Genomic DNA, 22,802 nt, shown 5'->3' on the forward strand with positions numbered 1-22,802 from the left:
GAAACTGAGGCTTAGGGAGGTGAAAATTACTTAGCTGAGGTCACTTGCTGAGATAATGGTAGAACTTGGGCTGATATTACTTAATTCCATTTGTTGCACCAGTTTTGAGTTTCTGATGGGTTCCAGCACTAGGCTGGGCTCCAGGGACACAGAGATGGGTAAGATGTGCCCCTCTCCCTCAGCCCGTCCATCCCCTCCTCCTCCTGTCTGCTCTGAGCAGGACGATCCCAGCAACCCACAGGACTGTGAACCCTGATATCTGCTTTTCTGGGCACTCTGGGTGCTCTTGCAGCTCAGAGCTGTTCTCAGTGATCCCTGCAGGTCCACCACCAAGGCCTTGGCCTCAGCTGGGATAAAGCTCTGTGCTGCCCAGATCCTGGGACATTCCCCTCTTCCATTCTTCCAGGTGCCTTGGAATGAGCGATTCCTGAAAGGCTTGCTCCACTTGAGATGGCTTTTTCCTGCTAATTTTATGGCTTAAAGGCTCCTCTGATTTCAGATTTAGGGTCTCAGCACAAAACGAGGTTGACCGTGTAGCTTGGCCCATGAAGTAGTCATTTTGTTATGCTGAGTCCCATCTTCCAAGTTCCACACTCAGCATCCAGCTACTTACTCAAGATCTCACATTGCTATCAAACCTCAGACTTACCTTGTCCATATTCGAATATGTCTTTCCCTCACTCTCCAAACCTCTTCCTCCAGTATCACCCATATCAGGACCTCTACTGCCCCTACCCTGGTTGAACCAACCTCACCATCACCTGAACCATGGCAACATCCTCCCGACTGGCCTCTCTGCTCCCAATTTGCCCCCGTGTTTGAAACACAAATAAGATCACCTCACTCCATCTTCTCTAGCTATCAGGGAGAACACTCACCTCCAATGTAACTTCCACAAAGAGGCTTTTCTGATTAGCTGCATTCAGATCATCCTAAAGTCAGTGGCTCAAAACAACAATTATTTTATTATGTGTCCTGATTTCTATAGGTTAGGGATTTGGGAATGTCTTGGCTGATCAATTCTGACTCAGAGTCTCTTGAGTGGTTGCTGGCAGATGGCTGGAGCTGGCGTCCTGGAGCAACTGGGGGCTGGCTGGCATTTCCTGCTCTCTTCTTGTAGCATCTCTTTGTGATCTAGCTTGAGCTCCCTCACAACATGGCTGCATCAGGGAGGGTTGTTAGATAGCTTACAGGTGTTTGGGGACTTCAAGACCACATATTCTAGTAAGGAGGGTGACGGCTGTCCCACCTTTTATGTCCCAGCCTCAGAAATTACAGTGCCATGCCTGACATCCCATGTTGGCAGAAACCACCACAAAATCCCACCTGGCTTCAAGGGGAGGAGACATAGACCCACATCTGTCAATGGAAAGAGTGTCAAAGAATTATAGACATATTTAAAAATCACCACAGAGGCCATCCCTGATGTTCCATGATGGTACCCTGAATGTTTCCTTATGGCACATAATGCAATTTGCAATTCTGTATTGATTCTTTGACTGTGTATGTGATGTTTAGTTCAAAAGCTACTCAAGGGCAGGGACTATGTTTGGTTCACCAGTAGACGCCCCATGCTTGGAACTTAGGGGAAGATCAATGAATACGTGAATGAACGAACGAACGAATGAATGAATAATTAAGCAGATGCTGTTGCTGAAAAAAATCACAATATGACAAACGAAAGTAATTCCTAGGTTACTAACTCTCTTGCATTCTGTTTATCACAACTCTCCTCTAATAACATCTGTCACAGAAAAGCAGAAGAGCAAAGTCGGAAAGGACCCATGGGGTAAATCAGAGAGTGACTCTATTTGCCAAGCTTTCCAGCATTGTGGAAACTCTGTAATGCCTCAGGCCAGTTGTGGCCCATGCTCCTGAGGTCAGGGGCTAGTTAACCTGGTAGAAAATCCAGTTAGGCTGTCAAGGGGAAGTTTGAAGACAGTGTTTATATTTAATTTCCAGAGGAGCCTGACAGAACGCCCAAATGAAATGGCGCTGTTCACCCATCTGGCTCCCTGAGTGTTATGATGTTTTTCACAGTATGTTAATGGGGAGATGAATCCGCCGACTCTGTCTAGCAGAGGGCATGTGCGTCATCCCACGTTGCCTGGGAAAACAAGCATTAACAAGTGTGAGCACGGGTCGCCGTGGAAATGGTACAGAAGGGGGCCCACGGCAGGATCATTAGTGTTACTTTGCCCCTGGAGGAAGAAGGCCCTGCATCATTTCCCATCCAGAGTGGGAAAGGGAGAGAGACTGAGAGATAAAAAGGAAAATAAACAGCTTTTTTTTTTTTTTTTTTGAGACAGAGTTTTGCTCTTGTCGCCGAGGCTGGAGTGCAGTGGTACAATCTTGGCTCATTGCAACCTCTGCCTCCCAGGTTCAAATGATTCTCCTGCCTCAGCCTCCTGAGTAGCTGGGATTACAGGTGCATGCCACCATGCCCGGCACGTTTTTGTATTTTCAGTAGAGACAGGGTTTCACCATGTTGGTCAGGCTGGTCTCGAACTCCTGACCTCAAGTGATCTGCCCGCCTCGGCCTCCGAAAGTGCTGTGATTACAGGCATGAGCCACAGCTCTGGGCCATAAATAGCCTTTTATAGCAATAAGGTGTGCTCAGAAAAACCCCTGATATGGCATGAACTCTTTGCAGCGGCAGAGTAGAAGTCACAGGCAGGGAGGAGAGAGGACTCCCCAGGCCAGCATCTTCCTTGTCACCATCCCACAGGTGGGATGTCCAGATGCTGACTATGTTGTTCGCCCAAACAGGGAAAAGTTAAGAAACCAGGAGGTCAAATGCCAGAGGGTCACCCGTGTGCACTGTGCTCCATTGTTGACGTTGGTGGAGTTGGTTTGATTTAGGGCTCGTGGCGGCAGTGTGATCTCAGTGCAGCACTGTGCTGTCCAGGGGAGTTAGACCCTGGCCATACTCCCACGTGCAAGTGCCACTTCTGCCAGTTGTGGCAGTGTGACCCTGGTGGGCTGGTGGGGCATTCACCCCCTCTTTGTTTCAGTGCCCTGAACTTTGAAGTGAGAAAAGGCCACTGGGAGGATTGAGTGGGATTAAAAGAGTTAATATGTGTCAAAGTGGTTAGAAGAGTGCTAGTACTTAAGTGTGATGTCAGTGCTTGCTGTGTTCATTACTATTACAGTATACATGAATTACTTGGGCAGGTTGGGAGAGGGGTCTAGGTCATCAGGAATTGGCGGCATCACTAAGCAAAAGATACAAAGTCTTCCTGGCCTTAAACGTGGCTTTTGGCTTTTCAGGGCTGGAAAGGAGAGGAACAAAGCAGACAGATATGCCCTGGACTGCCAGGAGAAGGCATACTGGCTGGTGCACCGATGCCCGGTGAGTATCCTCCTGCCTGGTGTCCTCTGTCTCCTCCTGTGCCACCCACCTCCATCCTGTGCTCTCCATGCCTGTTTCCAAGTCCTCTTTCTCCAGGGTGAGAATTGGATCAGCAGGAGGAGCTGCTCAGTGTCGGGTTAGCATCCCAGGGCCTCTTGACCAGAAAAGGAAGTTCTCTGTCTGGATGGGGTCTGCTCATGGCCCATGTGTTGGTGTTAGGTAGGGAGGGACCTGAATGAATTTGTCTTTTATGGGGGCTGGGACTTTTTTTTTTTTTTTTTGCTAGGATATCATACCTTGGGAAAGGAATATAAGGAGAAAAAATTAGAATGTAGGCCCCAATGGAGGCTCCAATGCAGAAAAATAGAGTCCCGTGAGAATGGAAACTGCATGGCCAAAGTTCTCCTTGGTGTCTCCTGCTCCCTCGCCTTTTGCTCTCCTAGATCCAGTTCCCAGCAGCTGAGATGGGAGGAGGAGAAAGAATACGTCTGTGTCGAGCTGCTTCTTGCTTGCAGCACACTGAATCTCTGGCTTTGGGACTTTCAGTGGCCTAGAGAGACAAGCTGTACAGAGCTGGTGTAACTTGCCCCAGATCATCACTGGGAAATGGTAGCCTCATCCTGCAGCACACGGAAGTGGGCTCTGACTGCCACATACTGGGATGAACTCTGCTGCCTCAGTTTCCTCCTGTCTCAGCCCCCTGTGCTGCCTATGGGTCAGGGGAGGTAGGAGATGTGAATGAGATTCCGGAAACCAAAGAGTTAAAAAGAAATGTTCTTCCTCCTCTTCCTTTAGCTTCCTTGCCTGCCAGGTATCAGACATTCTCAGAACCAGAAAGAGAACTGAGTGAGGCCTGGTGTCAGAGTTTATGGATTTTTGAACTTCAAGCCCATCTGATTTTGGTTGTTTTGCTTATTTTATTTATATACTCAAAACAGATTCTCCTAAGGTGTTCCACCCTATAGGGGCATGGCTTTGGATGCTGTGTTGCTGAGGTTGAGGTTCTGAGGTTGATCCCCAAGCAGCTTGTTTGATTTTTTCTTGGCTTCAGGGTTTCTCCTCTAGGGAAACCAGTTTACAGATGTTTGACACAAGTATCTGGGGGCTGGGTGACAGAGAACAGGGTCCTGGAGACAAGCACCCCTTCTGGTTGGTAGCATAGAAGCTCTTTGTATGAGAAGGAGCCTCACATTGCTCGTGTGTTCCAGAAGCACTCTGTGGTGAGGATAAGGAGACGTGGTGGATATGCCACATTTGGCAAGACACCTTGGTGCCCAGTGGCACCATGCCTGAGGGAACTCTGGTTCTTTCAAGGTAAAGAATGGCTTCTATATTATATGCAGAGACTCGTCACTGTGGGATTGCCAATGTGACTACATTCCTTGCAAAGTGACATGGACTATGACATAGCTATGCAGTAAAATGAAAAACTGATCAGCCAGGTTCTTCTCAGTTCTCCTGGGGTAAGCTCTCACCCCTCACCAGGCTAGTGGCTGAGTGGCTCTTCACAGCATGATGCAGAATCACATAAATATGACAATGTGTCTCTATGACCACCACCTCCCCACCGCCCATCTCCGCCACCATGACCGTCATCCCACCTCCCACTCCCTCACCTCCCTTATCTCCCTGACCTCTACCACATCTCTTATTTCCCCCACTTCCCACTTTCACCACCACCTCCACCACCCTTATTGTCATCGTCATTGTAGTCATTGTCACCATCACCATCACAGTAGGTGTGAACTGAGAACTCCCAGTGTGCTGAGCACTGTGCTAAGCCTTCTGCATTCTTTTTTTTTTTTTTTTGAGATGGAGCCTTGCTCTGTCGCCAAGACTGGAGTGCAGTGGCACGATCTCGGCTTGCTGCAACTTCCACCTCCCGGGTTCAAGCGATTCTACTGCCTTAGCCTCCTGAGTAGCTAGGATTACAGGCGCGCACCACCATGCCCAGCTAATTTTGGTATTTTTAGTAGAGATGGGGTTTCACCATGTTGGTCAGGCTGGTCTCGAACTCCTCACCTCGTGATCCGCCCGCCTCGGCCTCCTAAAGTGCTGGGATTGCAGGCGTGAGCCACCGCGCCCGGCTGCCTTTTGCATTCTTATTGAACCTTTGCAGCACTGTATGGAAGGGCTTATCATTATTCTCATTTTACTGATAAGCAAGTGAAAGCTCAAGGATGTTACTAATTTGCCGGAAGTTACACAGCTAGTAAGTGCCAGAGGGTCTGAACCTACATACCGCTGACTGTGGAACCCCTGCACTGACTTAGCCCTATGCACTTCTGCCTCTCAGGCAATGTCATGGGATGTCTTGGTGCAGTTCAGTCCTTTGGTAACCTCCTGGGTCATTAGAACGTTGCCTGGGTCACTGCTGCTCTAAGAAGCTGAATGCCTGGGTCCACACGTGCCTGGTCCCTCTTTGACAGCACTGGGGACCCAAGTTCAGCTTGAGGCTTTGATGGACTCAGAGTGGTCCTAGAACTTCCAGGACATAAAACTGCTCCACACATCTAACCTCTTTCATGACTGCTCCCTAAGCGAAAACCAGACCAGTAGTCAAAGATGAGGCAGGAGAGTGCAGTGGCCCCACTCTCTGCGATTTTCTTAAAATTCCCCCCATCTCTTGTTGGCCTGTTGGCCTGAGGGGGTGGAAGGTAGCGTTTTTGAAGAGCATCTCAGTCTAGAAATTGAGCGATCTGACTGACAGGCTCAGGAAGCCCCGGAGCTCACAGACTGCCAGACTGTTTCCAGGAGACCCAAACAAACCGTCAGTTCAATGGGAAAAAAAGCCAGCCAAGGCAAACAAAGTACTTGGCGCTGTGGAGTGTCATGGCCACTCCGTGTCAGACTGTAACCAACAGTTGTAGAGTGAGACGTGGCCTGCCATTACTGAACCTACTCATTCACTTGTTCATTTGTCTGTTCACTGATCCATGAAACCTTCATTGAGCCTTGACTTTGTCCCAGGGAAGGGGTTAGGTGCTGGGTGTGAAATAACAGTCAAGAGTCATTGAGTGCTCTTCTGTGCCTGTATTAAGCTCTTGGCACAGATGACCTCATTGACGTCCAATGCTATGATGTAGGGAATATCACCATCCCCCTTATTCAGATGGAGAAATTGAGGTTCATTGAAGTTCAGTTGCCTGCTCAGTTCTGGGAGAGGAAGCCACACCTTTCTGATGGCAAAGCCTGATGTGCTACTTCTGTGCAAGGAGGCCCCACCCGTGGTCCCTCTCTCAGCTCAAGGAGCTCAAAATCCAAATTGCTGGAGCACAGGTGAGTAACACTCTCCCAGAGATAAGACCTAAATGCAGAAGGGGCACAGCGAGAGGGTGGTTGATTTAGAAAGGCAGGGAGAAATGTCTGATAGATGCTGTATCAAGGAGATCATCACTGGCAAAGGCCAAGACCCCACGTGGGTGGTGGTAGTTGAGGGCTCTGACCTGAATTCCTACCCAGAGCCCAAATGACACCTGTGATTCAGCATCCTGTAATGAAGGAAAATGATGTTCCTCACCCGTTTTTTACCCAAATGGTACCAAGTACAGATCCGAGCACGATGCAAACAACAGTAAGTTTTGTAAATGAACAAAGGGAGAAAGTGCTCCCTTAGACAGTCATGTGGAGGCCTTGCCTGCATCTTTGCTGTGCCATCTGTGACTTCCTGCCTCCCAAGGATGTAGTCTGAGGCTGCTTCCTGGCGGTGGGTGTGCTAAATCAAGTGATCCCTTATCTGCATATCAAGCTAAATGACCCTTGTTTCAACCACATATGCAGACACTTGCCAGAGATGTCTGCCCTCCATTTCCCATTGAGGTTGGGCTAAATGTCCAACCATGGAAAATGGCAAAATAAATTGAGGTACATTAACATGATGGAACATTGTGAAGCTTCAAATAATATTTTCAAAGGCCATTCATTGACCTAGGAAAATGATCTGACATATAATGTGTTTTTTGTTTGTTTGTTGTTTTTTGCTTGTTTTTGAGACAGAGTCTCACTCTGGGGTGCAGTGGCATGGTCTCGGCTCACTGCAACCTCTGCCTCTTGGGTTCAAGAAACTCTCCTGAATCAGCCTCCTGAGTAGCTGGAATTATAGGTGCCTGCCACCACACCTGGCTAATTTTTGTATTTTTAGTAGAGACGGGGTTTCACCATGTTGGCCAGGCTGGGCTCGAACTCCTGACTCCATCTTGGCCTCCCAAAGTACTAGGATTCCAGGCGTGAGGCACTGTGGCGGCCTGACACATAATATATTATAAAACCAGGGTGGGTGGAATGCTCCATGTGCTGTGGTCCAGAAAAAAAAAAAAAAGTTAACGTATATTTTGTGAATATCTGCTCTATGCCGGGCGCTTACTAGGCAATGGGGATATTTGGATTATAAGCCAAGACAGACAGACAATGCCCGTGACCTCAAGGAGTTTCCTGTAGTCTGGTAGAGAGACAAAGACTAAAATAATTAAACCAATGAATGAGTAACATGCAGAATACCACAGCAGCTGGTAGGAGGCAGGGACCCTGTGTCCAGTTGGTGGTCAGGGAACATGGAACACAGGATGTGGAGAGTGACATTCAAGCCAAGATCCTCTAGGAGCTGACTTTCCTAACGCTGCAATGTAAAATTGTCTCCCTGTTTCACCTCAACTCTTTCTTTCTTTCTTTCTTTCTTTTTTTTTTTTTGAGACAGAGTCTCGCCCTGTTGCCCAGGCTGGAGTGCAATGGTGTGATCTCAGTTCACTGCAACCTCTGCCTCCCAGGTTCAAGCGATTCTCCTGCCTCAGCCTCCCAAGTAGCTGGAATTACAGGTGTCTGCCACCTTGCCTGGCTAAGTTTTTGTAACTTTAGTAGAGATCAGTTTTTCACTATGTTGGCCAGGTTGGTCTCGAACTCCTGACCTCATGATCTATCTGCCTCAGCCTTTCAAAGTGCTGGGATTACAGGCATGAGCTACCACGCCTGGCCTCATCTCTATTTCTTTCCCCTGTCTTATTTTGTTTAGAAAACGAGTTAGTGTTTTATTTATTATTTGTTTTCTATTCCATGCATCAGAAGAGTCTGATACTTTTGGGAAGAGAGTGAAGCTGAGAGAAGGAGGGGCGGGGGGACACGGTGGAGTGCCACCGAGAAGTGACCATCAGCTCCCACGCTGGCCCTCCTCTGTATGTGGGTTCCTGGGAACGTCGCCTCCTCACCAGCAGTTGTCACGAGTACAGGAGCTCCTTTCCTGACCTGAACGATGAGGCATTGAGCAAATTGCCTCTTCGGCTTACACCCAAGGGATGTTGTTGGCGGTGGCAGGGTCACACCCTGGTGTTCACAGTTCCTCAGGATGAAGGAGGGGAGCTTGCAGGTCTCTGAAGGCTTCCTGTGTGAGGCACCAGGGCAGAAAGCGCCTGCTGCCTCCTTATCTGCGGGCGGCACACCGCAGGATGCATTGGCTGCCCTTACTTCCTGGGTGCTAACAGTCAGTCCTGGTTATCTTCATCTGAACACCCTGTTATGTGCCAGAAACTGCGTCAGCGGTGCTCTGGTGATGATCACAGTGGATCAAAGACTTTACACTACCTGATGAATGAAGAAATGGATGAATGAAAGGAGCCTGGGGGTCTCTGAAACCAGCAGAGGCAGAAAGGCAGCGCCCTCATGAGTTTCAAGGCAGGGAACTGGAAAAGGACCACGGCTTGATTGGGAACGACTGAGACTCAAGGGCTGCTGCCCACAGAGGCCCAAGAGCCAAGGCAGCAGCGGCCAGAGGACTGTGCCTGGCTGTTCTGTAGGGGAGGCGTGGAGAGCCAGGTTGGGGCTAGAACCGGACAGACTGGCAGAATCATGAAGCTCAGTGGGTGGCTGCGGATCTGAGAGTCTAAGGCCATCTGGTCTGGGCAGCTGAGGGCACAGAGGAGTCTATCTCAGTTATGCAGTGCACTGTTGAGCACTGGGGCAACCAAATTTATGTCAGAGCCTGGGGCACGTTGGAAGGAAAGAACTAGATAACGAATTCAAGACTTGAGCAGGTGACCACATTGAAGTCACTGAGGCAGTGAGCACCTGTGGAAGAGCAGCCAGACAGTGGTTGTAGGGCGTCATGGGCACAGGCTGTGTGTGTGTGTGTGTGTGTGTGTGAGTGCATGTCAGTGTGTCTGGGTCGGCATGTATGTGAGTGAGAGTGTGCGAATGTATGCGTGCGAGTGTGTGTACATGTGTGCATGTATGTGAGGATGTATGTGTGTCTGTGTGTTGGCGTGTCAAGGTGTGAATGTATGTGAGCATGTGTATGTATGTGTGAGAGTGTGTGTAGATGTGTGCATGTAAGTGAGCATGTATGTGAGTGTGCATATGTATGTGTGAGAGTGTGCCTAGGTGTGTGCATGCATGTAAACATGTATGTATGTGTCAGTGTGCACATATGTGTGAGTGTGTGAATGTGTGCATGTGTGAGCATGCATACGTGTGTGCATGTATGTGAGCATGTTTTTGTGTATTCATTCTCATAGTGCTATAAAGAAATACTCAAGACTGGGTAATTTATAAAGGAAAAAGGTTTAATTGACTCAGTTCTGCATGACTGGGGAAGTCTTAGGAAACTTACAATCACGGTGGAAGGGGGAAAGGCACGTCTGACATGGTGGCAGGCGAGAGAGAGCGAGTATGTGAAAGAGGGACTGTCAGACACTTATAAAACCATCAGATCTCATGAGAACTCACTATCATGAGAACAGCATGGGGGATACCACGCCTATAATCCAATCACCTCCCACCAGGTCTCTCCCTCAATCCCTGGGGATTATGGAGATTACAATTCAAGATGATATTTGGGTGGGGACACAGAGTCAAACCATATTAATGTGTGTATATGTGTGTCAGGTCATGCATGTATGTCAGCATATGTGGGTGTGCATATGTACATGTGGGAATATGCATAGGTGTGTGCATGTATGTGAGCATGCGTGTGTGTAAGTGTGCCGGTGTGTCAGGGCATGTATGTATGTGAGCATGTGTGAGTATGAGTATGTATGTATGAGAGTGTGTGGGTGTGTGTGTGAGAGTGTGTGAACGTGCCAAAGTGGGTGTATGAAGTCTGTCTTCAGTTATGCAGGGGGATTTCTCCATAACAGATTCAGGGGGCAACTCCTAGAACCCTTTTTGGCAAAGACACTGACTTTGCTGAGCCCCTGCCATGTGAGGTTAGATCCCATGGTGTTATGCCTTCAAGACACCTGTCTCGACTGTAATTTATCCTTTGTGTGATTAATTGCTGAGTGGCTACCTCCCCCTTGAGACTGGGAGTGCCTCAATATGCCTGCTGGGGAGCAGTGGTCTCGGGGCACACTCACCATGGGCTCCACAGGGCTCAGCACAATGTCTGGCACATAGGAAGTACCCCATAGATATTTGCTGATCAAGATCCACTTGTAACAACTAGGGTAAGGATGGCTGTTCCCTTTCCCTGTCCTCCTCCCCACCCACTTTCTATTGCCTTCTCCTTTCTCTTCCTTGTGTCGTCTTGTCTGCACATATTTGCCTCCATGGTAGCCTAATGAGCTAGGTTGCTAGCAAATAAAATACAGGAAATTTGATTGAATTTGAATTTCAGATAAACAACAAATAATTTTTACGTAAATGTATTTTGTATATTTAGTATAAACATATAATAAGCATCAAAATATTGGGGCAGAAATTATTTGCCATTTATCTTAAATTAACTGGACTTCCTACATTTTATCTGGAAGTCTTACGTCTGAGCTAAAACCCAGTCTGATCCCATGGATGAGGCTGAATCTGATGGCAAGAAAGCCCAGTTGCTTCTAAACTCTCTGCTTCAGTGTAGCCAACCTGGTTGGTCACGTGGGCTGAGCAATGGGTGGATGCCTGGCATCACACCTGCATCAAGGGAAGTGAAAGACCCAAATTATTGGCCTCAAAGAGTCAAGGAGTTGAGAGAGATCAAGTAAGATTTTCTGGAGAGTTGGGTTACCTGCTGGAAAAGGGAGCTAACAGAGATTATAGTCCCAGTTTTGGGCCGTTCTTTTACATACATAATCTTAAAATGACTACAACCCCTTCTTCAGCAATAGCTACCTTCTGTTGAGAGCTTCACACCCTATCTTGTTAAATCTTCACAAGAACCTACCACGTAGGAGGCTTCTTCTCTGTTTCTTAGAGAGGTTAGTGAGTGCCGAGACAAGGAGTGTTTTCCAAGCTCTTCTGCATAGCTGGGAAGTGGCAGAACCAGGAGTGGCACCCAGAGGTGCCTGACAAGCCTGGACTCTCCCAAAGCACTGCTCTGTCACTTCTCTTTTCCCACCTAGCCCAAGACGAAACCACAGAGTGTGGGGAAGCACTGTGGGAAGAGTCAGGAGGCCCATGTATTAGTCTCAGTGAACTCTTCTGGAGCCTGCATGTTACCCATCCATATGTCCACTCACTCATCCATCCATCTACTCATTCAACCATCCATCCATCCATCCATCCATCCATCCATCCATCCATCCATCCATCTCTCCCTCCCTTCATCCATTCATCCCTCCATGTATCCATCCCACTATGGTGCTGAGTTTGACATCCATCCACCCATCCATCCATCCATCCATCCATCCATCCATCCATCCATCTCTTCACTCATCCATTCACCATCCATCTACCACCGATTTACCCATTCATCCATGCATCTGTCCCTCTGTCTATCCATCCCATTATGGTGCTGAGTTTGCCATTCATCTGTCTGTCTATGCATCCATCCATCCATCCATCTGTCCATCCATTCATCTCTTCACCCATCCACTCACCATCCACCTACCACCCATTTATCCATCCATCCATCCATCCCTCCTTCCCTCCCTCCATCCATTCATACACCATTCCATCCCTCCATCCATCCATCTCACTATGGTGCTGGGGATGCCATTCATTTGTTTGTCCATCCACCCATCCATCCATCCATCCTCCATCCATCCTTCCATCCCTCCATTCATCCATCTCACTATGGTGCTGGGGATGCCATTCATCTGTCTGTCCATCCATCCGTACATCCACCCATCCATCCATCCATCCATTTATTTACCCACCCACCATCTACCTACCACCCATTTACCTATTAATCCATCCATCCATCCACCCATCCCCCTCTCCTTCCCTCCTTCTTGCCACCCATCCCACTCTGGTGCTGAGAATGCCATTCATCTGTCTGGCCATCCATCCATCCATCCATTCATCCATTTACTCATCCACCCATCCACCATCTACCTGCCACCCATTTACCTGTTCATCCATCCACTCATCCATGCATCCCTCTATGGTGCTGGGGATGCCAACCACCTGTCCATTTTTCCATCCACCTACCCACCCATCTACCCATTCTTCTCTCCATCCATCCTTCCGTCTCACTATGTTAGGTGCTGGGGACATTGGGAGACAGAACAGCCCTCATGAAGCTCAACAGCTCACCTGGAGGGTTTATACCCACTCAGAACTTCCTGTGGGCTAGGCCACAAGTTCTTCTCAGCTGGATCTCACAATTGGCAGATTAACTGAGACCCACAGTTAACCAGAAACCAGAGACTCCCTGTAATGATCCTTATGTTGTTTTTATTCCATTTAGCCTGGAATGGACAATGTGCTGGACTATGGCCTGGACCGAGTAACCAATCCGAATGAAGTCAAGGTAAACCAGGTATGTCTCTGCCGCATATTTTGGGTAGGGCCTAGGTTGGATTCTGGGGCTGGGAAGGTGTCCACACGTCTATTCATGTCTGTTAGGGCAACGATATCGCCCCTTTGAGACTGCCAAAGAGAGGAGGACTGTGGGCTCTGTGGACTCAGGGCTGGAGGAGAAGTGGGACCATGGCAGGGTGCTGGGTAAGGAGAAATTATGATTGAAGAGAGACAGAGGCTGTACAGTGCAGGGAAGAGCTAATGGGATCTAGATGGCTGGTTTTCAAACTTTTCTGAGTCACTTCCCCCCTTGAAAATCTGACGAAAGTTATGAGCTCATTCCACTCAAAGATGCACAGACAGACGTTCTGTACACACTTTCAGCCAGTTCCTTGATCCTGAGGAGAGTGTAGACCCCAGCCTCAAAACTCTTGAATCAGCTTTGGATTTAACCTTAATCCGTGACAGGACCTGGAATCTAACACTTGCTTTCACATCCCAGTGGAGGGGGATCTTTGTAAAGATTCTCCAAGCAGGTTTCATTAAAAAAAAAAATACCCTTTCCTCAAATAGGCCATCTTTCATGATGGATAACCAATGTCCTATGAGTATTTATTTATTTATAGAAATACAGTTCATAGGCCGGGCACGGTGGCTCACGCCTGTAATCCCAGCACTTTGGGAGGCCGAGGCGGGCGGATCACGAGGTCAGGAGATCAAGACCAGCCTGGCTAACATGGTGAAACCCCGTCTCTACTAACAATACAAAAAATTAGCCGGGCGTGGTGGCGGGCGCCTGTAGTCCCAGCTACTCGGGAGGCTGAGGCAGGAGAATGGTGTGACCCCGGGAGGCGGAGCTCGCAGTGAGCCAAGACTGTGCCACTGTACTCCAGCCTGGGGGACAGAGCGAGACTCTGTCTCAAAAAAAAAAAAAAAGAGAAATACAGTTCATAAGCTGTTGAACCCATGGCCCTATTGACATTTTGGGCCAGATAATTCTTTTTTTTTTTCTATTTATTTATTTAATTAATTTATCATTTGAGACAGGGTCTCACTCTGTTGCCCAGGCTGCAGTTCTGTGGCACGCTCACAGCTCACTGCACCCTTGACCTCCTGGGCTCAGGCGATCCTCCTGCCTCAGCCGCCCAAGTAGCTAGGACCATGGGCACATGTCACCATGCTTGGCTAATTTTTAAAATTATCTGTAGAGACAGTGCCTTTTAATGTTGCCCAGCCTGGTCTTGAACTCCTGGGCTCAAGCAATCCTCTTGCCTTGGCCTCCCAAAGCACTGAGATTACAGGTGTGAGCCACTGTGCCTGGCTCAGATAGATAATTCTTTGGTGAAGTTGTCCTGTGCATTTTAGAATGTTTAGCAGCATCCCTGGCCTCTGCCCATGAGATGTCAGTACCTCCATTCCTCTCCCTGCCCACCTAAGCCCCAGTCCTAACAGTCAAAAACGTCTCCAGACATTGCCCAGTGTACCCTGGGGAGGGAGTCAACATTGCTCTGGCTGAGAACCACTGATTCCAATGAACCGGCCTAGATCCATTTAAACAGGTCTTAGATGGTTTCATTGCTTTCTGTCAAACATTGTCTTTAGGTAGCAAGGGTCGTCATCTCTTTAGCCTAGGGTGTATCTATAGGGCTCTGCAGAGCCTTAAGGCATGAGTGGGGGCCTGTAGGGGTGTGCAGGGGAAGGAGGAGGGTGGAAGTGGAGGGGAAAGAAAAAGGAGCCAGAAATGTTGGCAAGGCAGCTCTGGGACAGTGTTTGCTTTTGCTCCCTGGAGAGTGTCACCGGGGGAATCATTAGGTCTCTTGTCCACAAGCCGGAGAGACCCTTCCTTTGATACACACGGGGCGCAGTCAGCCTTAACTCCGCTGTTCCCGGGGCAGCCTTTCCTGTGTTCCCCTTGTCAGATAACAGATCACTGCTGAGGCCTTGTAGGCTTGGTTGCCATGGAAACAGAATCCTCGAGTAAAAGACTGAACCTGGGTGGAAGGTTTGCTTTTTTTTTTTTTTTTTTTTTATGGCTAACTAGCAGCTCTGGAAACCTCTTTCCTGGGGAGGAGAGAGAGGGTGGAGGCAGAAAGCACATCACTCATTCTGACATAGGGGGTGGGAACCAAGGGGCACCCCTCCGTGACCCAAGCCAGGATACTGCTCTGCTGTGTGTGTGTGTGTGTGTGTGTGTGTGTGTGTTGGGGGTGTTAGGCAGGACCTTAACTTCATCCGTGTGAGAGGGAAGCTAAGGAGCTGAGCTGCTCCATCCTGGATGTGACTTCCGAGGAGGGTGACCAGATTACTGTCTTTACTGGGGAGGCATCTTTGTGCCCCTTGGCCCTCAGAGCCCATTTCTTGCGGATGTGGATACTGGCAACACTCTCAGCCCAGAGCCCAGTGGGCAGGCTGGGTGTGCGACAGAGGGTGCCTTTGCCATGGTGGGGTGTGATACCGGCCATGTCTCCGCTGTTGCTTACCATTATCTTCTCTGTCTTTCTCTCTCTCTCTTCCCAGCTATCTTTTTCCCGTGCACTCTGGCTGCTGTGGAATAAAGTATTAAGAAGAATAAAGAACTGCAATTCTCATGCATGCAGAGCCCCTTCCAGCCCTCCCCTCAGCCAGCCCCAGCATGCTGTGGTTTATCTGTCTGCAGCATTTCCCACTGTCTGCGAGTCCCCTGTGTTCCTGGGTTAATCTGCCCTGAGAGGAGAGGGTCGCCAGGAGCACGAAGCATCTCCATGAAGACCTGGGAGTGCAGAGGCTTTGGATTTTTGTCTCACTTCAGAGAACTCACGGTGCCTGAGCTGGTTTGAAGAGAGGTCATTTTGAAAAGGAATCAATCCTTCTTCCTTTTTAAATTTTCTATTTTTTTTTTTTTTTTGAGACAGAGTTTTGCCTTGTCGCCCAGCCAGGAGTGCAGTGGCGCAGTCTCTGCTCACTGTAAGCTCTGCCTCCCGGGTTCACGCCATTCTCCTGCTTCAGCCTCCCAAGTAGCTGGGACTACAGGCACCCACCACCACGCCTGGCTAATTGTTTTGTATTTTTAGTAGAGACGGGGTTTCACTGTGTTAGCCAGGATGGTCTCAATCTCCTGACCTCGTGATCCACCCGCTTTGGCCTCCCAAAATGTTGGGATTGCAGGCTTGAGCCACCGCACCCAGCCTCTTTTCTATTCTTTTTTTTTTGAGACGGAGTCCCACTCTGTCACCCAGGCAGGATTGCAGTGGCGCGATCTCGGCTCACTGCAGCCTCCGCCTTCTGGGTTTAAGTAATTCCTTGCCTCAGCCTCCAGAGTAGCTGTGATTACAGGTGTGTTCCACCACGCCCAGCTCATTTTTTCATATTTTTAGTAGAGACAGGGTTTCTCCATGTTGGCCAGGCTGGTCTCGAACTCCTGACCTCAGGTGATCCACCCACCTTGGCCTCCCAAAGTGCTGGGATTACAGGCGTGAGCCACTGCGCCCAGCCATCAATCCTTCTTTTTAAACTTTTATTTTAGGTTCGGGGGTTACATTTCAGGTAAATTGCATGTCACAGGGGTTTGGTGTACAGATTATTTTGTCACTCAGGCAAGAAGCATAGTACTCATAGGTAGTTTTTCCATCCTCTCCCTCCTCCCACCCTCCACCCAGCCTGGATGTCTGTTGTTCCCTTCTTTGTGTCCTTGTGTACTCAATGTTTAGCTCCCACTTGTAAGTGAGACCATGTGGTATTTGGTTTGCTGTTCCTGCGTTAGGTTGCTTAGGATAATGGTTTCTAGCTCCATCCATGTTGCTACAAAGAACAAGATCTCATTTTTTTTTTTTATGGCTGCATGGTATTCCACAGTGTATATGTACCACATTTTCTTTATCCAGTCTACCAATGATGGGCATTTAGGTTGGTTCCATGTCTTTGCTATTGTGAATAGTGCTGCAGTGAACATAGGCATGCATGTGTCTTTATGATGGAATGAATTATATTCCTTTGGGTGTATACCTAGTAATGGGATTGCTGGGTCAAATGGTAATTCTGTTTTAAGTTCTTTGAGAAATCATCACACTGTTTTCTACAATGGCTGAACTAATTTCATTCCCACCAGCAGCATATAAGCTTCCCTTTTCTCCTTGCCAGCATCTGTTATTTTTTGACTTCTTAATAATAGCCATTCTGAGTGGTGTGAGATGGTATCTCATTGTGGTTTTGATTTGCATTTCGAGAATGAGTAAATTCTTGAGAAGATGTATCTGTTTTCCCCAAATAGAGGGAAGTAACCGTCAACCATAAGGAGGAAGCTCATTAGGTTGGCAGGTGTCTCGGGCCCTGTGTGGCTCACTCCCGCTGGCTGATGGCCGCTGGGAGGGACTGGCCAGGGGCCGGGACCACACTCTAGAAGTGAGTCCTCTTTCAGCTCCAATACCTTGAGGCATATGGAGCCTCCAACTCCTTCCCCCAGGAGGTGATGGGGGCAGGGGCTGCTCATGGCACGGTCACTGCTATCATTTAGGGATGAGGGCAGTGCCGGGTGCTGAAGAGACCCTTGACATAGGCCTGAGCCCCAACTCTGCCACTTCCGGTCCACGTGATCTTGGGTGAGCTCTTTCTTGAGGCACAGTTTCAGTTTCCTCATCTCTAATAGGGGAAGCATGCTAGTTCCTTCCTCAGAGGATTAAGTGGGATCACTTATGTGTAGTGTCCAGAATGCTAATCAACACATAGAGACTCTCCACACACAGCTGGTATTATTCTAAATGTTGTCATGCTGTGAGAGAGAATTTGTGGAACTTGTAGACCTCAGACTCCATGTTAGGGTGCTGTACCTAGCCAGTTTCCTCTTCTACCTCTTCACCTTCTCATGCTTCTCCTCTGGTTGGAGGTGGAAGGAGGGGTTACATGCCACTTTCAATCTCTCTGCTTACTCCAATAAGCAGCTGCTCAGAACCTCAGTCTACACTGGCGAGTATACAGATCTTTCGGTAAAAGGCAGAAATACGGCTGGGCAGTATAAACTACTGTGCTCTGCAGAGGTGCTCAGCCTGCAGCCCTCAGTGAGCAACACCCCCTCCCCACACCATATGCTCCCACCAATAGGGGACAAACTGCTTTCTTCTTGTGGCTTCTGTGTGACCATGGCTGGCTGAGGGAAGGGAAGGGGCTAATGTTTTCTGACAGCTCCCTGCGTGCCAGGCATGGAGCTGAGTGCGTCACCCCTTGTCACGGCTCAGCTAAGACTCACTACTGCGTTATGAGGTAGATGGCCACGTTGGCCTCTGTTTCACATTTGAGAAAGCAGGCCGAGAGAGAGGCTGGCTCCCCCAAGGATGCACAGCTGAGAAGTTGTGAAGCCAGGATCTGAACCTCAGCTGATGGCCGCCAGAGCCCACTCCACATCCTGCCTGACGTTTTCTAATGTCTTTATTGTGGCTTTTAGAAGTTTTTCTGGATTTCCTGAAATCCATTAACAGAGGTAATGTCAGTTTCCTTTTTCACGTGGAGAAAACAAAGTAGAGAGACACAGCCTTTTGCCCAAGGTGACCCAGCCAGGATTCAGTTACGTGTTTCCAATTCTGTAGCTCATGCACCTCCCTGATACCACCACTGCTCCCCTCTCCATCCGGCAAGGCCTACGTCCTGCACCTAGGGCCGGCTTCATGGGCAGGGGGCTTGTACAGCCGCCCAAGACCCCACCCTCAGAAGAACCCTTGTTTGGTTTAATGTTCTGTTACCATCTCAGAATTCTTTACGCTTTTTTTTTCTGAACAGTAAACCTGCATTTTTGTTTTGCATTGAGCCTTGTAAATTGTAAGCAGTTCTACCTCTACCGGATGAGGTTGTACCTGGCTGGATGGCTATTTACTTCGCATGATCACAATCTTGAATCCAAGACTCCTTAGACAGCTGCACCCCCTTAATTTTTTAAAAAATCTATCTATCTATCTATCTATCTATCTATCTATCTATCTATCTATCTATCTATCTATCTATCTACCTACCTATCTACCTATCTACCTACCTACCTACCTACCTACCTACCTACCTACCTACCTATCTATTTTGAGACAGTCTTACTCTGTTGCCCAGGCTGGAGTGTAGAGGCACAATTTCGGATCACCACAACCTCCACCTCCTGAAATGATTTTTGTGCCTTAGCCTACTGAGTAGCTGGGATTACAAACGTGTGCCACCATGCACGGCTAATTTTTATATTTTTAGTAGAGACAAGGTTTTGCCTTTTTGGCCAAGCTGGTCTCAAAATCCTGGCCTTGGGTGATTCGCCTGCCTTGGCCTCTCAGAGTGCTAGGATTACAGACGTGAGCCACCATGCCTGGCCTTTATTTATTTATTTTGAGACTAGATTATAAGACTGGCTAATTTTTGTATTTTTAGTAGAGATGGGGTTTTACCATGTTGCCCAGGCTGGTCTTGAACTCCTGGGCTCAAGTGATCCACCTGCCTTGGCCTCCCATAGTGCTGGGATTACAACAGGTATGAACCACTGCGCCCAGCCCCATCTCTTTTCTTGCCTGCTTTGCCTTAACGCCTTGTGTTTCTGGATCTCCCGGTTTCTGACTTTAGATCCTCTCTCTGCTCTCAATGCCAGTGCTGCCTGATTCCTCACGGTTCTCCCCATCTCGCCTTTGGCTCCGTGGCTTTCTCGGCCCCGCACCTGTGTTTCTCTGCAGTTACCTGCCCAGCTACCTATTCCCAAGGTCCTTCCTTATTTCTCTCCTGCACTCCTGCCGGTGGCCTGACCCCTCCTGCCCTGTGATAATTGTCTGCAGCCTCCATCCCGGGTTCACCTGTCAGCCGGCCCAAAGCTATGTAAACAACAAGTCTAGATGTGTCCCTATTTGGGCAACTCTGCAAGGGAAAAATAAGAAGTTGTTAGAATGCTAAGAATCCAGAGATTCCTTAGGTGGAATCTTCCTCCTGTAGCAAAGTGTGTCGCTGAGATGAGGCATAAAGAAGTGGCTTGGCTCCAGGAGGGCTGGCAGCTGAGAAAGGAGGGAAGTTGTGTGTAAATGCCAGGCTGGAAAAAAACCCCTTATTTCTTATTTTATCATGAGGTGGTTTTCTTTGAGTTGCTTAGAATTGTGTGTACTCTTTTTTTTTGTAACAACTTCACTTTAACATAATGTTTCTTATTGCCTTCGGCTAAGATATAATAATATTGATAGTAGTTTTGCAAGACTTAGCAAATAAAAATACAGGATTCCCAGTTATGTTTGAATTTCAGATAAGTAATGAATATCTTTTTCACATAAGTAGGTCCCAAATATTGCCTGTGAATCCTGCGTTGTATCTTACGATGAGGGCTAAAATTGTGGCGTGCACGTGCTCAGTGGTGGTGTAGTAGCCCTAATGAGTAGGCTCTGTGTGTGGGTCTCTGTTATGTGCCAGGCACCTTATGTCTATTATCTCATTTAGTCCCTCTTTTTTTCTATTCTCCTTTTACAAATGAGAAATTAGAGGCTCTGAGATGCTGAGCAACTCATCCAAGGTCATAGCCAGGAAGTGGTAGGACTAGGATTTTAACCTTTGTCTGACCCCCAAAGCCCATATACTTCTATTTCTTTCCTTCCTTCCTTCTTTCCTTCCTTCCTTCCTTTTTCTCTCTTTCCTTCCCTCCTTCATTCCCTCCCTCCTCTCTCTCTCTTTCCTTTCTTTTCTTTTCCTTCTTTCTCTTTCTTTCTTTTTCTTTCTTTCTTTCTCTCTTTCTTTCTTTCTTTCCTTCCTTCCTTTCCTTCCTTCTTTCTTTCTCTCTCTTTCTTTCTTTCTCTCTCCTTCCTTCCTTCCTTCCTTCCTTCCTTCCTTCCTTCCTTCCTTCCTTCCTTCCTTCCTTCCTTCCTTCCTTCCTTCCTTCCTTCCTTCCTCCCTTCCTCCCTTCCTCCCTTCCTCCCTTCCTCCCTTCTTCTCTTCTTCCCTTCCTCCCTTCCTCCCTTTCTCCCTTCCTTCTATCTGTCTCTCTCTCTCTCTCTCTTTCTTTCTTTTTTGAGACAAGGTTTTGTTCAGTCACCCATGCTCCAGTGCAGTGGTGCCATCCTAGCTCACTGCCGCCTCAAACTCCTGGGCTCAAGCAATCCTCTGGCCTCAGCCTCCAGCAGTTGCTGGGACCACAGGCATGTATCACCATCCATACTCTTTCCTGAATCTCTTCTCCACCACTCCCTCCAAATCAAATTGTCTCTTCACCTTTTAGAGAAGTTCAGGACTATTTTCCCTCCCTGCACGCACTCCTAGAAGAGCAGACATCCCTGTATGTCAACCTAGAGGAAGCAGATCCCATGGACGGCTAATATTTCCAGGTTCATAATTTATTGTACAAATTGAATTATCACATGACAAGTTGACATGAGCTTCTCCAGGCATGAGTACTTAATGGAGGAGGCACAGACAGTTTAGAATCCATTATGTTGCTTTCACAGCTGGAGTTTTTTTAGATCTTGACTTGGAGTGAAAGGTCATCAAAACAATGCCTCCATATGTGGCCAGTACACAACTCATTCTACTGGTGAGCATCTAAAAGTTGAAATGTATTTTAGTGCCTGGGATTGGGCGTCATTTTCTGGACCTGCCATGATTTCAATCTAGCCAAAGCCACACATTCCGCAGCCACTGTCCTTCAACGTACGCAACCTGGACAGCTATTTTTAAAGCTAGAAATACAAGCTAAAATTCATGTGGACAATCCAAGGTAGAGGTGGGAAAGTCTCACCTTCAACCAAATCCTATTAATGGAGAGCAGGCTGCAGTTCCATTCCCAGAAGGTAACTGGTAATTCTGGGAATCAGAAAACAAAATAGCAAACTACAGCGCAGAGGCAGAGCCCTAGGGAGAGAATAAAATCAAATGAAGCGAACAGGAGTATACAAATTGTAAACCCCTGAAGACTGAGGTAATGGCCCTAGAAGCAAGTATATTAGGCCAAAGGAAGACCCCCTAGAGGCAGAATGGAAATGAGCATGGCAGAAAGTCCTGCAAATACGGCTCCCTGCAGGGCCCAGAGAACACCAGGCAGCCAGGGTGCGTCCACTCAGGAGCCCTGTGCCCCCAGGTTCTGGCTGCAGAACAGTGGCCGACAGGCAGACAGCTCGATGCTGGGGTCTGGACTCCTTGGAGGTGCTTAAGACACTGGCTGCTGAGTATGGGCCTAGCATGATTCTGGTCTTCACCATCATGAGTGTTAAGGACAGAGTGTTTCTGGTACTTGTGTTTGTCTTGTGTTAGGGCTCTAATTCACTTTTGCTTTACATTTTATTTATTTATTTATTATGAGATGGAGTTTCGCTCTATCACCCAGGCTGGAGTGCAGTAGCATGATCTCGGCTCACTGCAGCCTCCACCTCCTGGGTTCAAGCAATTCTCCTGCGTCATTCCCGCCTCCACCACCACGCTCCCCACCCCCCCCACCCCGCCCACTGCCAAGTAACTAGGATTACAAGTGTGCACCACCATGCCCGGTTAATTTTTGTATTTTCAGTAGAGATGGGGGAGCTCACCATGTTGGCCAGGCTGACCTTAGGTGATCTGCCTGCCTCAGCTTCCCAAAGTGCTGGGGTTACAGGCCTGAACCACTGTACCCGGCCATGTTTACATTTTAAATTAAGTCACTGGACAGAGTCATTCCATCCTGTAGCACTCTCAGCTTCAGGGCAAGGAAGGAATGGGAAGAGAGCAGGCTAGGAGGAGAAAGTGAACAGGATCAGCTAGTTTGTGTTTCTCAACAATCACTCTTCAGGTTTGCAAAGGGAGGAGCTGGATATGAATCCTGGCCCATCCAATTACTGACCAGGAGGTGTTGAGAAGGTTA

General features: G+C 48.2%; 1 protein-coding gene across 7 annotated transcripts in view; it reads left to right on the forward strand.

The window, feature by feature from the left end:
• The window catches only part of LOC105469368 (regulator of G protein signaling 9), a 107,736-nt gene that overhangs the window by 42,776 nt on the left and 42,158 nt on the right, over positions 1-22,802 (forward strand). For 6 of the 7 annotated variants that reach the window (XM_071083472.1, XM_071083471.1, XM_071083474.1 and 3 more), the window contains 2 exons: positions 3,271-3,352; positions 12,957-13,028. In XM_071083472.1, coding sequence (XP_070939573.1) covers positions 3,271-3,352; positions 12,957-13,028 — 154 coding nt within the window. The remainder of the gene's footprint in view (positions 1-3,270; positions 3,353-12,956; positions 13,029-22,802) is intronic. The other variant, XM_071083469.1, reaches the window with a different exon arrangement.

Source organism: Macaca nemestrina, chromosome 17 (genome assembly GCF_043159975.1).
Source record: "Macaca nemestrina isolate mMacNem1 chromosome 17, mMacNem.hap1, whole genome shotgun sequence".
Taxonomy (NCBI): domain Eukaryota; kingdom Metazoa; phylum Chordata; class Mammalia; order Primates; family Cercopithecidae; genus Macaca; species Macaca nemestrina.